Source organism: Mauremys reevesii, linkage group 5, assembly GCF_016161935.1.
Source record: "Mauremys reevesii isolate NIE-2019 linkage group 5, ASM1616193v1, whole genome shotgun sequence".
NCBI lineage: Eukaryota > Metazoa > Chordata > Testudines > Geoemydidae > Mauremys > Mauremys reevesii.
Window position 1 is genome coordinate 108,507,695 of NC_052627.1, and position 16,976 is coordinate 108,524,670.

At 41.5% G+C, this 16,976-nt stretch overlaps 1 protein-coding gene across 7 annotated transcripts in view; it reads left to right on the forward strand.

Moving 5' to 3' along the window:
* Positions 1 to 16,976, forward strand: part of FAM184B (family with sequence similarity 184 member B) — an 88,944-nt gene that overhangs the window by 38,806 nt on the left and 33,162 nt on the right. For 5 of the 7 annotated variants that reach the window (XM_039540863.1, XM_039540861.1, XM_039540862.1 and 2 more), the window contains exons 2-7: positions 891 to 1,661; positions 4,393 to 4,528; positions 4,636 to 4,772; positions 5,640 to 5,846; positions 14,258 to 14,368; positions 15,781 to 15,918. In XM_039540863.1, coding sequence (XP_039396797.1) covers positions 891 to 1,661; positions 4,393 to 4,528; positions 4,636 to 4,772; positions 5,640 to 5,846; positions 14,258 to 14,368; positions 15,781 to 15,918 — 1,500 coding nt within the window. The remainder of the gene's footprint in view (positions 1 to 890; positions 1,662 to 4,392; positions 4,529 to 4,635; positions 4,773 to 5,639; positions 5,847 to 14,257; positions 14,369 to 15,780; positions 15,919 to 16,976) is intronic. The other 2 variants (XM_039540865.1, XM_039540867.1) reach the window with 2 other exon arrangements.

A 16,976-nucleotide genomic window follows, 5' to 3' on the forward strand; every position in this document is an offset into this window, starting at 1 on the left:
ACCGTCCCATGGGCCTGAACCTGGTCCCTGAAGGTCAATGGCAAAATTCCCATTGACTTTGCTGGGAATGAGATTAGGCTCCAAGTATCTCTTCAAAGAGAATACTGAATATTTTGCAGTCACATATAACAGCCTTGCAAGCTTATCATGGAAATTTACCAGCTCAGGCAAAAATTCTATGAATCTACCCTTCATTCCAACCCATTGTAGATTTTTAATGGATATTTCAAAACAATAATAATATTTTATATTTATATAGTACCTTCCATATGAGGATCTGGATGAGCTTTACAAATATTGAGTGAAACATAATCATAGCCCTGAGAGAAGAGAATTATTACTCCACATTTTATAGACTGAGCAAAGTAAATTGCAGAAAGTTTAAGAGCAACAGTTTTAAAAGTGGCCACTTATTTCTCAGCTGTTGAATGCTCAGCTTGAACCAGAACCTGATTTTCTGCAGCGCTGAGCAACCAGCGCTTCCATTGACCTCAAATGGATTTGTGTGAACTCAGCACCTCTGGAAATCAGGCCTGTGTTTTGAGTTAGGTACAGTGGACACTCCTGAAAATTTTGGCCTAAGTGACTTGCCAAAATTGCCTGAGGAAATCTTTGCTAGAGTCCAGAATAGACCCTATATTTCCCAGTTCTCACTCTATCTTAATCTCATGGTCATCTTTCCTCCCTTCATGATGTTGCTTTCTAATTTGTGCTTGAGGTGCGTCTGCCTGTTGTTTTCTCTTTTTTCTCCTTGCTAGTACGGAACAGTTTACATTTAACTGTTGTGATCATCATCTTAGAAATTAATTTGATACATTGATGAATACAATCGCTGAATCTTTAATACTATCAATTAAAAGATATTGTAATATTCTATTCCCGGTCTATAGGTGATATATGCTTTGAACACTAAAAATGACGAGCAGGAGGCCAGTATACAGGCTCTTAAAGAAGCCCATCAAGAGGAAATTCAGCGCATCCTTGCTGAGACAAGGGAAACCATTCTCCAATATAAATGCAAAGTAGGAGAAGAGCAGGAGCTACGAAAGCATATTCAGACCCTTGAAGATACACTGGAGCAACACACGAGGCTAAAGGAGGAAGCCTTAGCAGAATTTACTGTGTGCAAGAAGCAGGTGGAAGAGAAGGCATTCAGAACAGAGGCAAAACATACTGAAAGGATCATTACCCTTTCCAAGGAGATGCTAGATACGAAGACAGACTTTGAAAACAAGCCTCAACATTTCAATCAGGAGTCAGAGAGCCTGGTAAATGATTGTAAGCCTTTTAGGCAAGAGAAATTGGATAAAAAGGAGACAATAGATGAAAAATGCAGCATAGAGTTGCAGGCTCTAATTAATGAAATGGAAAAGCTCAAGAGGGAGAACCAGAAAATAACTGAAGAATATGCTCAGAAAGCCAGCAAACTACAAGCCTCTTACAAGAAAGAAAAAGAGACTTTGAAAAAGGCCATGCAGCAGTCAGTGGCCGATACACAGAAACAGTGCCAGCAAAGAGCAACAGAGCAAAAGAAAAGCTCTGAGGCCCAGGAAGCTGCTTTGCGGCAGCAGGAGAAGAAGCTGGAGGCTGAGCTGGAGGTGAAAGGCCATAAGATAAATGAGTTGAAGAAGCATTCCCAGAAGCTGAAGGAGAGGATGCAGGTAGAATGGGAGATGCTGATCCATCTGCCTATAAAGTAGCAAATTACTAAGCCTTTAAAATTCTGTATTATAAAAGTGTTTTTCTGTCTATAAATAGCCCTGAGTTAAGTGCTTTGTAAGCGCTAGAGAAGTTTAACAGAGCTCAGAAGGCAAGGGGGAGAAACGTAATTAAGTGACAGAGTTTCAGAGACAATTAAGAATCCATTGGGGAGCCTTCTCGAACAGCACCCTAGCTCAAATCTGTAGATGATGCACAGGGGGAGAGAGGTGAATCTTGTGTCTTGACTGAAAACTTATCCTCCCTCAGCTGCTAGGTGAAGGGGGCAGCAATGTCGCCAAAGTGTGGCAGGGGGTATGCAAGGATTGGGGGATGGCAGCTGTGTATCCTCCCACCCTCTGGCCATCAGCAGCCCATCCACTTCAATACGAGGTGCATTCTTGGGTAGAGAGGCTAGCCAGCAAGACAGCAGGTTGGACATCAGCTGCTTTATGTTGTATGCTCCTAGTCATGACCCTCAATTTAGGTAGCATTTAATAAAGTGTGCATCTTGGAAGATTCCAATACAATGATGATAATAGGCCAGATCACTTCCTCAGTGGGGAAGAATCTGTCAGAGGAGGCTCAGAAGGAGGAAATCTGGAAATCATGAGGATCCCCTCACAGAAATTCCCTCACACTGTTCCATTGGGGGCGGGGGGCAGGGGTTTACCTCCCCGTCAAAGCCCAGAACCTCACAGCTTCCCAGGGTCCATGGGTGGCTGGCCCAGGGCCAGACACAAGGAGCTCCTTCCCCTGCCCAATGAAGCTCTGGTGTCCTCTGTCCCCACCTCACTGCCTGGCAGTACAGCTCTGAGTGAGCCGAACAGGCACAGACTCCTCCTTAAAGATGATCCCTGCTGAGGAGGGGGCTTCGAGGAAAAAAATGAGACAGCCCCAGGCCACATCACCTGTTCTTTGTGAATTCCACAAGGCCAGAGGGGGAAATGAATCCAGACGCCACTGTCTCCCTCTCCCACACACTCCAGAGAGGAGGGAGAGGGCGGTGCTACAGAGGCTGGTAAGCCCTTCCATCACACAGGGCAGGGGGATTCAGTCACAAACCCTGGTTCAGCAAGGTAATTAGGCATGTAGCTAACTTTAAGCAAGTGAGTAGTCCCATTGAAGTGATCCCTGCAGACCTTTCCTACATGCAACCCACTTACTTGAGCTGTGTTCAGGGTCCCGTTTCTGTTCTTAATGTAATATTTCAAATTTTAATTTTACAGTTAATTAATTCTTAATTTACAGTTGCTAGAAGGCCTGTAGGATGCAGGCCCCCATTTGGCAAATCTCTTAAACTGAGTACATGCTTAATCTCAAACATCTGCTTAGCTCCACTGAAGTTAAAATTAAGCATTCGCTTAAATGCTTTGCTAAATTTGGGCCTTGCTGAACTAGCTAATCTGAAAAAAGCAGAAGCTGAAGGATAGAAACAACACTTCCTAGAACTTGGTCCCAGAAATAAAGATTAGATTGTAATTATACACTTAATAGGACAAGTATAAAAGACTTCATGCTGCTGGTGTATGTGTATGTGTTGTCTATGGCTTATGCATATTATACCATGCAACTGTTTTATATCTATTAGTTTTCCACATATACCTCTACCTCGATATAACGCTGTCCTCGGGAGCCTAAAAATCTTACTGCGTTATAGGTGAAACTGTGTTATATCTAACTTGCTTTGATCTGCTGGAGTGTGCAGTCCCGCCCACCCCGAGTGCTGCTTTACCGTGTTATATCCGAATTCATGTTATATTGGGTCGCGTTATATCGGGGTAGAGGTGTACCACAATAGTTTATGTATTGCTAGCAGAAACTGATTTAAATGGAAGAAAATGCAATGTTTCTGGCATTAAATAAGAAAGGAACTGGAGGTGTCGAGGCAGTTTCAGGCCTTCCACTTTTTGTTTCTGATTTTGGTATCAGCTGAATGGAGCTCTGGTTGAAATTACATTAGGAAGATCTGTTCTGAGGGCCAGATTCTCAGCCTGTGTAAATTGGTGGTGTTCCTGTGAAGCCAATGGAGCTATGCTGATTCACATAAGCTTAGACTCTTGTGTTTAAAGAAGAACTCTCACTCTGGGATAAATTTGGGGGGAAAAGAGAACAGTTCCACAAAATGTAGTTTCCAATATTTTGCTAATATTTGTTTTCACATAAAAGCTTTCCTTCATAAGGTGGCTTTTTCTACTGTCACATACTTATGACTACTTTTCACAAACACATTACAAGATTACAGATTGTGAAGAAGAAATTTCTTTAATCACAAATATCTCTGATCATTAGCAAATACTGGCAAGGAAAGCCATTAAATGCATTAAACATAAAAGGAAAAGGATGTTTAAGTGTGATGAATTTTCTGCTTTTTCCTCAGTGCATGACAAGTGCTTGGAGATCTTTGGATGAAAGGTCCCATATTAGAGCAAATGTATTATTATTATTATTTCAGAGCCAGTGCATGTGTGACGACAAATAGTGAAGCTGGTTTAAATAAAGATCTAATTTCTCTAATAGATGTTGGAGGTATTGCAGTGCTTGACAGAGGCAGAACTAACTAGCTTACCTCTAAGTTTCCAAGTGCCTGAGACATCACTATATAGTAATGGTGATTGGTGACCTCTGCACTTGAGACTAAAATGGACTATATGCAAGATGCCAAAGAAATAAGTGATATCTATGATATTTTAGGACTTGGAAATACAGCTTAAGGAGTCTCAACAAGAGACTCTGGAGTCCAAAAGCACAGTGCAGAAACTGGAAGAAGAATTGACTGTAGCCAAAGAGAGGCTCATGCTGCAGGAGAATGAAATACTGAGTAAAGCAGGTACGCTGCTCATTAATGTCATTGTTAAATATTTCCCTTGCTAGTCAGTCATGTTGTAAACTCCCAAGTGATATATGTTGTTTGAAATGTAAATCTTACAACCGCAGAAGAAATGGAAACCGTGCTGAATTCCCAAAGCAAAGCTGAGAAAGAAGTAGATGAACTGAAGAATCAAATAATGCAGCTGCAGCAAATGACCTACACCAAACAGAGCCAAACCGAGGAAGGCAGTGAAGACACACAGGTATTTACTCCCAGACCTCTCAAGGCATGGTACCCCATCTAAGGCCTGATCCAAAGTGCATTGATATCTGGGGATCTTTCTTTTGACTTCCGTGGACTTTGGATTGTGTGTGTAGGCCTCAGTCCTGCCAGGTAGTGAGTGCTGGGCCCAATCCAGCCAAGCACTTAAACACACACTTGACTAATTTGGTTGACTTCACTTGGACTACTCACATGCTTAAAGTGAGGCTTATACTTTAGTGCTTTCCTGGTTCTGGGCGGAGTGCTCAATCCCTTAAAAAGGGAGAGGACCAAGGCTAAGATGCTGTTTAATGTAAAAAAGGAAATTATTTGATTCCATTTAGAAGCTTAACAAGAAAAAGTTCAAATAATGAACTCCCACCAGTAAGGAGTTTATAGACCCTAATAGCGCCCTAATTTATAGACCCTAATTAGCCTTCTGCTAATTAATTAGCTAATCTAAACTCTCTTTACCATGATCGGTTAGCTCCCCCTGCTGGATTATTGCACCTGGATGTTAGAAAAACACACTTGGAGTGAGAAACATAGCAGGGACCAAATTCATATGTGGTGTAACTCCATGAAAGTGCAGTTGTCCATGAGGAGATCTCTAATTTCAGAAGTAGATCACATGATGAAAAAGTGTGAGAAGCTTGATTATAAAAGATGTGTACAGACCTGGAGCGTTAAAATTTCACAGGAAGGGAGTGCTTTTTTTGTTTTTGTTTTTTTTTTGTAACAAGAACCCAGTGTTGTCCAATGGAATTCACCTCGGAGGACAGGAAATCCCCTACAGAATAGGTGGACTGCTCAGGCTCCAGGACTTTATCTTGATTTTCTTATATTATAAGGCCACTGTATTTTATAGCCCATGGAAGCTGCAGCTACTGAAATAGAAGATATAAAGCAACGGCACGAAGAAGAACTTCATAAAATTAAACGACAGTCAGATGAGGAGAAAATGCGTTTGAAGGAGCAGCTTGTGAAGGGCTTGGAAGATCTTGTAAAGAAACACACAATGGAAATCAAATCTGCTCAAACCTCCATGGAAGCTGAAAGAAAAACATTGCAGAAGGTGGGGATGTTCTTCTATTAATAGATACTCTGATTCATCTGTTTTTAATCTCATTGGTCATAGTCATTTTCATTATTCTAACTGGAGGCACTTTGAGTTACTAGAAAATGCAAGGATATTGTTGCTGTGTTTCTGTTCTAAAAAGTGAACAGAACTGGTGTTTTTTCTATGAAAAGCTTCACAGTCAAAGTGAATTTATCCTTGATGTGACTCCTGTGTTCTTGGCAGTGCCTATGCTTGAATGCCTTGCATGTGACAGCAATGTGATTAATTTAATGTCCATCCCAAGGGATAATGACCAGCGGTGGTATATTCCAATCTCAAATTAAAATTCATATGGATCCTTGCTATTCAAAACTTGAATAGCATTAACCTACTCAATACTTGCATATTTTCCAAACATAGAGCCCAATCCTGCAAGATGCTGAGAAGCTCCTGTAAGACAATAGAATTGAGAGGATTTAGCACCACTCATCACTGGCTCCAGAGTGCAGTTGCACAGGTCAGATGTTGCTGCTGACTGCAGGAACCAGTGGCCACCAAGGCACAAAAGAGAATAAATAAGCTGATACTAATCTCCATACTTAATTCCAATCAGTAGGAGTAATTCTTGTCTTCCCTCAGATCCAAACAGGTTGCCTTGGTAACACCAGTAGTCATGGAAATACTGTAGGAGTCTATATTGCACTTTAATTTAAACTGTGGGCATTGCATTGGCACCCAGTCGCTAAAGAGATTCATCAGAGAGATGTAATTTCTTGAGAAATAAACTTCTGCGGTAAATTCTTGCATCTGTGGGTTGCACTCCCTTGCGGTCAGTGAATTTGCACATTGCAAGGGCCTCAGTACAGCAAAGCGCCTAAATAAATGTGTTAAATCCATCCTGATTTAGCAGAGCACTTAAACACATGTTTAACTTGAAGCAGGTGCTTAAATCCCAATGAGACTTAAAATTAAGCATATACTTAAATGGCATGTTGAATCAGAGCCTAAATCAGAAAAGAATTTGGCCCCCTGTCTCCTTATGGGACTTGCTTATTTCTGCCTAAAAGATATATAAGCAAAACTATTAGAGCACACGACATGGCAATCAGACCAACTGGTCTGGGCATCATTCACATCCTTGTTGGAGCTGCAAGGGCTTCCCTAGCCTATTTGCTTTGCTTTTACACTTCTGTCCTTGGAGTTCCACTTCTGGTTAATGGGCCATTACACAAAGTAAAACTATTTCCCCATGTTTATTCCCCCCCCCCCCCCACAGTTCCTTACATCTCCTTGTCAATTGCTGGAAATGGGCCATCTTCATTACCACTACAAACAGTTCTTTTTCTCTCCTGCTGATAATAGCTCACCTTGACTGATCACTCTCCTTATAGTTTTCAGAGTAGCAGCCGTGTTAGTCTGTATCCGCAAAAAAAACAGGAGTACTTGTGGCACCTTAAAGACTAACAAATTTATTTTAGCATGAGCTTTCGTGAGCTGCAGCTCACTTCTTCGGATGCATAGAATGAATTCTCCTTATAGTGTGTATGGTAACACCCATTGCTTCATGTTCTCTGTGTATATATATATCTTCCTACTGTATTTTCCACTACATGCATCCAATGAAGTGGGCTGTAGCCCACGAAAGCTTATGCTCAAATAAATTTGTTAGTCTCTAAGGTGCCACAAGGACTCCTGTTCTTTTTACTTCTGGTTAAGAATCTCTGAGCACACCTCCTTGTAAAGAGCATAAGGGAGGTTGCTGCTAAGACATGTAAGGCACTCTGCCCTGCTTGCCAGCTGCCGAATACCTTGTTTTGTAGTACTCTTAGCCCCAGCAAGCGTGGGGAGCAAAAGTCTGGGGGTTGAACGCAGGTTCTTCCATGTAACAGTGCAAAACTGTTTGAGTTTTCATTCGGACTATGAGCCTAATTTTTAAACAGGATGGATTGACTTAAATCACTTTGATTTAAATGAGATTTAAATGATTTAAATCATCAAGCCGGAAACTTTGATTTAAATAATTGATTTTAATCAAATTTTGCATCTGTACCTTTTAGTTATTTTCCTAAAGAAAGATTGATTTGCAATTAAGTATAGCCTTTACACTAAATTTGGTGTTTCTTTTTGCTAACCAGGAGGATACCCTATATCTATACACATTTATTTAAGTAATTATTTAGATTAACTTTTTACAAGATTATGCTTTTTTCCCCTTGCGATTTGTATCAAGTTCAATTTGGATGGAATTTCAAGTTAAAAACACAAAAAGCAGCTTTTTAAAAATTAAACAACCTTAAATGCCGGATACATTAAAAAAAAGTTTATCAACACATGCTTTGCATTTAAAACTAACTGATTTTATTAAACAAAGGAAGTATTATCTGTAGTTAATGAATTGAACTGATTATTTCTGATCACTGTGCCCTTCATGAACTAGGAGATCTCATTCTCTCACATCTAATTTTTATTCATAGATTGGTGGAGGAAAACAAGCTTTCCTGCTATTTCAACTCCCAGTTGGTTTCTTAACTTTCAGTGAACTTGTCATTGAACTGATCTAGTTGAATAAACTGTAATGAAGAAAATATTGTCTCTGAACCTGTAGAAGAGGCTACTGATGTCAAAAGCTGGTTTAGCACTTCAGCAAACTTGGCTTGTAGTGCTTAGCCAGTGACTTCCACCCATTCAGTGGTTTGACTTTGTTTAAAACTTGGCAACAAACATGTACCATTTAATATTTTTTGTAGTTATTTATATTGTTTCATGGATTATAATAAGTTTAGGCCCCAACATAAGTTGTCAATTTCAAATTTAATTTTAAATAAACCCATATTTAATTTAAATAAAAAAAATCCAATTTAAATTAAAAAACGCTTCAATTTTTTTTATTTTAAAAAAATCATAGTTTTTCTACCCTGTTTTTTTAAGGGGTCGCAGCCTGGCCCCCTTTTATGGGTGTGCACGTTTGCAAGTGCAAAACATCTGCATACATGCTCTCATTAATAATAATAATAATTAATATATATATTACAATATCATTCAAAGGCTCCAGCCAAGAGCTGGACCCCATTGTGCTAGGTGCTGTGCAAACACTTTTTGAAGCATTAATACATGTGCATGAAGCAATAGAGTTTAAATGCTCAAAATCCCATTTGTCAAAAAGGGAATTGTGTGTGGAAAATTCCATCACCTGACCATGAAAGTGCAAGTGTTTGAACGTGGCATGTCCAGGTGTTTGAACAGGCAAAATTGTACTCACACAAAGGGAAGCCTCCTTCTGAAAATCCGACCCTTGTTTTTTGAATAGCAGGTGAGCAATCTAATGTGTATGCCAAATGGCACTGAGAAAGGCCACAGGAAGTTTTTCGTGTGCACAATTTAAACTTCCAGGTTCAAATGTGAGTTAGTTTGTTTGTCAATAATAAATGCACAGATATAGGTACTGCTTGGGGGCATCTTCTATAAACAGTAAAACTAAACTTGTTTTTGTCAAATAGTATTTTTCATTGCTACTGTTACTCCTGTCCCAGGATCTAATGAGTTAAGTCCCTCAACAGCTTCATGAGGTAGGGAGATTATGATAATACCCTCATTTCAACTAGGAAAACTGACGTACAGAGAGGTTAAGTGACTTGCCAAAGGTCGCACAGGAAACCTGTGTATGCCTCTGATCTTCAGTGCTTTAACCACAAGACTATTTATTCTTCTCCTTTTCTTTGAAAACTAATTTTGTCTTTTCCAACTCTCTTCTCAGTTCTCTGTCAATCTCTGCCTGCCAGTTCACAGCACCTCCACACTGTGAATTGGTGCTAGATTTCCATTTGCTTAATTATTAGCTATGAGGAATCCTCATTACTCCATGGTCTTTGCTTGTGTTTGCTAACACTGTACCTTCCTTTTAATTATATTACTTGTCTCTTCAGAAGTTTACATTCACATTCTGTTATGTTGAATGTTTTAAGTCATTCTGTTTTAAGCATTATAGACTTCCATTGGGCCTGAAGTTCTTAGAATTGGCATCTTCACCCTCCCCCTTCCCCCCGCCCTCCCTGTCCATCTGTCCGTCCCCCCCCCGCCTCCCAAGTGGTCTCTCAAGGCCTGCTGGAGAAATGTTTTCAGTCAGCAAGTTGACACAGATGAGAAGAGCAAGTATGCAAATGATCTTAAAATACCAGATTGCTCAAGGAAATATTTAGGAGTTGCATATTCAGTCTTTCTACAGCAAATGAATGCTTGGGGTGGCGTCCCGCGGGAGGGCGGCAGGAGGCTCCGGTGGACCTCCCGCAGGCATGCCTGCAGATGCTCCACCGGAGCCGCGGGACCAGCGGACCCTCCACAGGCACGTCTGCAGGAGGTCCACTGGAGCCGCGGGACCGGCGGCTGCCAGAGTGCCCCCCGCGGCGTGCCGCCGTGCTTGGGGCAGCGCAAATCCTAGAGCCGCCCCTGACTCTGACTGTGAAGATATTCAGACACTAAGGGATACATATTCAGCTCAGAGCACAGGGAGTTAGATGGGTTAAACTGGCTAAATCCCCACCTTCTGCTTTGACAATGATGTGTACAAAGTTGTGCATGCCCTGAAAGGAGATTTAATTAACTGTAAAAGCACTGGATTGACAACCTTCGACACTGAAATCCTCCATCCATTGAGCAGATACAGCATGGGCAGCATCACTGCAAGCTTCCAATCACTCTCTTGCCAATGGGCATCAACCTTGAACTGGAAGGACACTTTCTAAGGGTACGTCTACACTACGGGACTATTCCGAATTTGCATAAACCGGTTTTGTAAAACAGATTGTATAAAATCGAGTGCGCGCAGCCACACTAAACACATTAAATCGGTGGTGTGCGTCCACGGTCCGAGGCTAGCATCGACTTCTGGAGCGTTGCACTGTGGGTAGCTATTCCGTAGCTATCCCATAGTTCCCGCAGCCTCCCCCACCCCTTGGAATTTCCGGGTTGAGATCCCAGTGCCTGATGGGGCAAAAATCATTGTCGCGGGTGGTTCTGGGTAAATGTCGTCAGTCACTCCTTCCTCTGGGAAAGCAACTGCAGACAAGCATTTTGCAGGTTTTTTCCCTGGATTGTCCTGGCAGATGCCATAGCATGGCAATCATGGAGCCTGTTTTGCCTTTTGTGACTGTCACCGTATGTGTACTAGATGCCGCTGACAGAGGCGATTCAGCAGCGCTACACAGCAGCATGCTTTTGCTTTTGCATGACAGCAGAGATGGTTACCAGCCATACTGCACCATCTACCAATCCATAAATTGGTAAAAAAGATGATCATGGTTACCAGTCCTTTTGCACTGCACCATCTGTTGCTGTCATAAGTGCCCCTGGCTGCTCTTAGCCAGGGGCGCAAAAGCCAAAATTGGGAATGACTCCCTGAGTCAATCCCTCCTTTTTGGTATCTAAAAATAGAATCAGTCCTGTCTAGAATTTGGGCAAGTGTACTAGAGAACTACTGTATCATAGAACCAGAGAGCACAGCTGCTCTGTGTCAGATCCAGCAGAAATTATGAGCTGTATGCTATTCACAGGGGGTGCTCCTGCAACAACCCCACCTGTTGATTCCATTCTTCCCCCAGCCTTCCTGGGCTACTGTAGCATTGTCCCCCCACTTGTGTGATGAAGTAATAAAGAATGCAGAAATAAGACACAGTGACTTGTTAGTGAGAATTGAGTGGAAGGCAGCCTCCAGCTGCTATGATAGTCCAGACAGGACATTAAGAACTGTGGAGGAGAGGAGCCCAGCATCGCGCTACTTAGTCCAGGGGCAATTGAATCTTTTCTTTACACATGAAGGGTGGGGGCTGATGGAGCTCAGCCCCCTGTTGCTATGATGACGATGGTTATCAGCCATACTGCACCATCTGCCAGGAAAAATTAGGGCCAGGCGCCCTTGATTGACCTAACTGATGCTAGTCGGCATGGTTACCAGTCCTTTTGCACTGCCCCATGTGCCAATAGGCTGATGATGAGGACGGGTACCAGTCATATTGCACCATCAGCCACCCATGGCGGGGGGAGCAAGGATGTTGGTGTTGAGTGCTGCAGCATCACATCTATCTGCAGCATTCAGTAAAGATAGGGTGACATGTTAAAGAGTCAAGAGAGGATTTTTTTCCCTTTCACTTCTGGGGGTGGGTGGGGGGGTCGCGTAAATTGCCGAGCTATGCCCTGACCCACCGCGGACACTGTGTTTGACCCTAGAAGCATTTGGAGCTCAGCCAAGAATGCAAATACTTTTCGGAGACTGCAGGAACTGTGGGATAGCTTGAGTCTCCAGTCCATGAGCATCCATTTGATTCTTTGGCTTTCCGTTACTCTTGTCACGCAGCAGTGCGCTGAGCCCCTGCTATGGCGTCTGTCTGGAGATTTTTTAAAAATGATTTTGAATTTCGTCTTCTGTAACGGAGCGCTGATAGAACAGATTTGCCTGCCCTTACAGCGATCACATCCGCATGGTCCATGCGGGAGCTCTTTCTTTATTTTGATTTTTTAACTGCATCGCCACCCGTGCTGATCGGAGCTCCACGCTGGGCAAACAGGAAATATTCAAAAGTTCGTGGGGCTTTTCCTGTCTACCTGGCCACTGCATCCGAGTTCAGATTGCTGTCCAGAGCGGTCAGTGGTGCACTGTGGGATACCACCCGGAGGCCAATACCGTCGATCTGCGGCCACACTAACCCTAATCCGATATGGTAATACCGATATTAGCGCTACTTCTCTCGTTAGGGAGGAGTACAGAAACCGGTTTAAAGAGCCCTTTATACCGATATAAAGGGCCTCTCAGTGTGGACGGGGTGTGGCGTTAAATCGGTTTTACGCTCCTAAAACCGGTTTAAACGCCTAGTGTAGACCAGGCCTAAGGGTAAGAGGTGGCAGTTCAATCTTCATTTAATTCTTGATTTCTCCACTGGGGTTGTCATTAAGGTTGCAGTTGTAATGGTGATTTCTGAGATGTGCACACCTTTCCACTAGAAACTCTACTGAGATTACCAGTCATCAGACTTTGATTATATAGTAAATACCTCTTTAAAAATGTGGTGGATGGTTTGCACATTAATACAACTTTAGATTAACCCTTCTTGAACATAGATGCAATGTCAAATGTCATCTACTCACTGCAGTTTTAACACTCCAAGCTGCTTTTTGGTGGAAGACTGAGACCACAGCAAGTGTAAGTCTATGGTGATCATGGAAACAGAACAAAACACTTAGATGACTATTTAATTAATGTAAGGAAAGACACTACAGGACAGTAGTATCTATTATTGAGTAAACTGTTATGGCTATGCAGAATGCATGGAAGCAGCCTTGAAAAGCCACGACAGAGTGTGAATCCTGAAAATAAGCCGTGAGAAAGTGTATCTGATTTCTTCAGCTGAAATTCCCTACCGCCCTCACATGGAAATCCTCACCGCAATTCAGTTATGCTGGAAGCTTCATTGGGGTCAAGGATAACAGTTTCTAATGGGTTGTTTGTAGGAGACTTGCATTGAATAGTTTTTCCACATAAAAGTTGCTTGCAAATATGTGATTTCATAATATTGATTCATAACTGTATTTTCTAAAATGCAGAAATTAGTAACCAAACTCCATTATATCTATTAATATGTATTCTCTGCCAATGCTTTTGCAGTCCTTTGCTAAGGGACAATGTGATCTAGCTCTGGACTGGCTTTCAGTCAAGACCATTATTTTAAGCTCTCTTACTGATTTATTCTGTGACCTCAGCCACATCACTTCCCTCCTCTGCGTCTGTTTCATCATCCAACAGCTCTTGGATACTACAGTGATGGGTGCAACAGAAAACCCTAATTAAAACAGGCAGATAGATCTAAAATGGGGACAAGGATACTTAACTTTCTTTGCAAAAAGCTGTGATGATCCTTGGATGAAAAGTGCCATTCAAGTGCTTAAGTATTATTATTAACTTTCATAGAACTGTATAGACTCCTAGGATCTGCCTCTGTTCATGTTCCTGAAACATATTGTCCATACCTCTTCCACCGTACTGAGATACTTTCTTTCCTCCTTCTATGATGTATACCGGGGTAGGCAACCTATGGCATACATGCCAAAGGCGGCACGCAAGCTGATTATCAGTGGCCCTCACACTGCCTGGGTCCTGGCCACGGGTCTGGAGGGCTCTGCATTTTAATTTAATTTTAAATGAAGCTTCTTAAACATTTAAAAAACCTTATTTACTTTACATTCAACAATAGTTTAGTTATATATTATAGACTTATAGAAAGAGACCTTCTAAAAATGTTAAAATGTATTACTTGCACGTGAAACCTTAAATTAGAGTGAATAAATGAAGACTCGGCACCCCACTTCTGAAAGGTTGCCAACCCCTGATGTATACTCTGGGCATGGTCCTGCACATTTGTAATTGTTTTATTTACTTTTAGGAGGTTCAGATACAGTTGGAGGAATTAAGAAAGAATGCTGAGAATGAAATAAAGCAGCTAGAGAAGGAGAAAGAAGCCCTAAGTAGGAAACTTCAGGACTCTTCACTTGAGGTATGCTGGGCATAAATCCACCCTGATATTAAAAGGACTCTTAATTTTTCTTCTGATTCGGAAGGTTCTTAATGAGATTCATAATCCTTGCTGTCTGCGATATCCTTCAAGGAAATGTGCAAAGACTATAGGTAGAAATATCAGAAATTATTATTTTTAAATGTCAACAAAGATTTTAACAAAATGATATTAATTTTCACTGAGCTTCATATAGGCTTACTCCTTTTTGTTCGTTTGTTTTTTGTTCCATAGCTCTCTAATGAGAAATTTGACTTAATGAGGGCAAGATTGTGACTTGGACTATGTGCCCATGCAAGAGGGGAATAAGAACCTTAATAGCTCCCCTATATGAGCTCCCCCAGATCTTGGATCTGGTGCCTAGAAGTGAGGCTGCTTGCCTGCTTACTTGTTCCATGGAGCACATGGCGGAGAGGGGAAAGGAATGGATGGAACTTTGGCTCTATCCTCCATGCTCACTAGCCAGAGTAGCTGAGCTAGCATGGAATAGATAGTAATTTATTGCTGGTATAGGGCAGCAATTAGTCGCACCCCACTCCCAGGAAAGAAAAGGATGCAGGGGAGGAATTGTGACTCAGAGGCGTGTCTCTGAGTCATAGTGTCTCCCAGGGTGCTGCAGCTTACACACCAGGCCTTGCTAAGGGCAGTGCTAAGTCACAGTGTATCCCTAATTCATTTTTAGCGTAGAAGTGTCTATTCTAATACAGAATCCAGCTGAAAAATAGGTCTGAGATGTTAAAATCCTGATTATTTCTTTGTAGCACTTGTTGTGGATAGTTTATGGGCTAAATAATATGCATTCTCCAAATAACTACATTTGTCAAAATGTTTATCCTATGGAGTATAATGACTGAAGGTTTGATAAATAATTTGCCTGTCAAAATAAAAACAGAACCCTGACAAAAGCACTTCTTTACCCGGGGAAACAGTACACCTGTAAGAATGCTGACAATTGTGAATTTTGATCTACATGAATCTGGAATGCATTTTTATCTTCTCCCAGCTTTTTCCCTTGCAACAGCCAGGTCTCTTAGGGAAATGTTACCTGTTTTAAAACTTTCCATACATAATATTTCCTTTTCGTATGCTGCTGAGAGATTTTTGCCTGTGAGCATTTTTAACATTTTATCTCATGGGAAACAAGTTATCAGAGGTCAGGAAATTCCTTGTTCTCGTCATATTACAAGTGAATTCAGTGCAGTGGTGAAATGCACTGAGGATGCTCAACACCATATTTACTTTTCCATCTCATTACATTTGATGTCCTGCCCAGAATAACAAATTAACTGACCTGTAACTTGCTTCTCTGGGATTGCATTAAAGATAAGCAGATGGGTTTTGGGGATGGGGAAGTTTTCATCTGTTGTTGTTGTTGTTCTCGCCTGCCAACCTAGGTTTTAAGGCTTGAAGATTTTATCCGGCAAAATCAGGATATTCTCAGATACAAAGAATTTCTTCAGTCTCACTCCAGAAAAACTCCTGAGAGGCAACAGGAATCAGATAGCCCACACTGTGGAACTAGCGAGGTACAGGTAGGCACTGTTGATTTTATGTTGCAATTTAGGTTTCCCATCACCTTGTATCCTCCATTTCACCACTTCTAAATCATTTCACTTCCAACAGAGGGGGTGGGCCACTGGGAGCATTAATGACTCCACTTGCTGCCAATCAAAACATTCTGTCTCAGCTGGTAGTTACAGACTCAAGGTGGTCATAATAAACTCTCTCTTCTTGATTTACTATAATTCAGTGTAGAAAGACACAGAAAACATGGGGTTCCATTGCCCTGAATGAAGGGGAATTGCACATTCCAACATCAAACAGTTGTCTTGTGGGCCTTCTACTTATTTCCTAGTGTTATGAACTGAGAATATAACTGTAATCTGAACTCCATCTAAATCCTTTTTGCTTCAGTTTCTCTCTGTTTTGTCTCTTGGCCACAGTACCCCTGTAAAAAGACTGCCTGTGGATGATGCATATATTTTGACATATTTCAGATGGTCTTTTTGTGGCTTCCAGAGTACCTGACACAATATAGTGCATCTTTTGGGAAGCCAGAAGTCACAGAACTCTTTGTGCCTTTCTGTCATCCTGCAAAGATACACGTATTCTTAGTACATTAAAAGTTGAGAGGTTCTTCCTTACCATGAAATAATGTCACTCTCAAACAATGCTTGAATATTATAGTGATAAGTGTTGATTGCTTTTGGAAATCATCGGTTGTCATAATAATTCTGTGCATTCATAGAGTACCTTCCATGCAAAGATCTCAAAGCACTTTATAAACAATAATTATTTAAGATGTACCTGAAAATAAATAGTATTGTCCACATTTTACTGATGGGGAAACTGAAGCAGAGAGCCATTAAGTGACTTTCTCAAGGTCACAGAGGAAGTCTTACTGGCAATACAGGGAATGTAACCTAGGACTCCTGACCTTCAGTCCTGTGGTGTAGCTATGATATCATTGTAATCTCAAGAGACACATAAGAAAGGCTATACTGGGTCAGACCAATGGTCCATCTAGCCCAATATCCTGTCTTCTGACAGTAGTCAATGCTTGATGCCTCAAAGGGAATGAACAGAACAG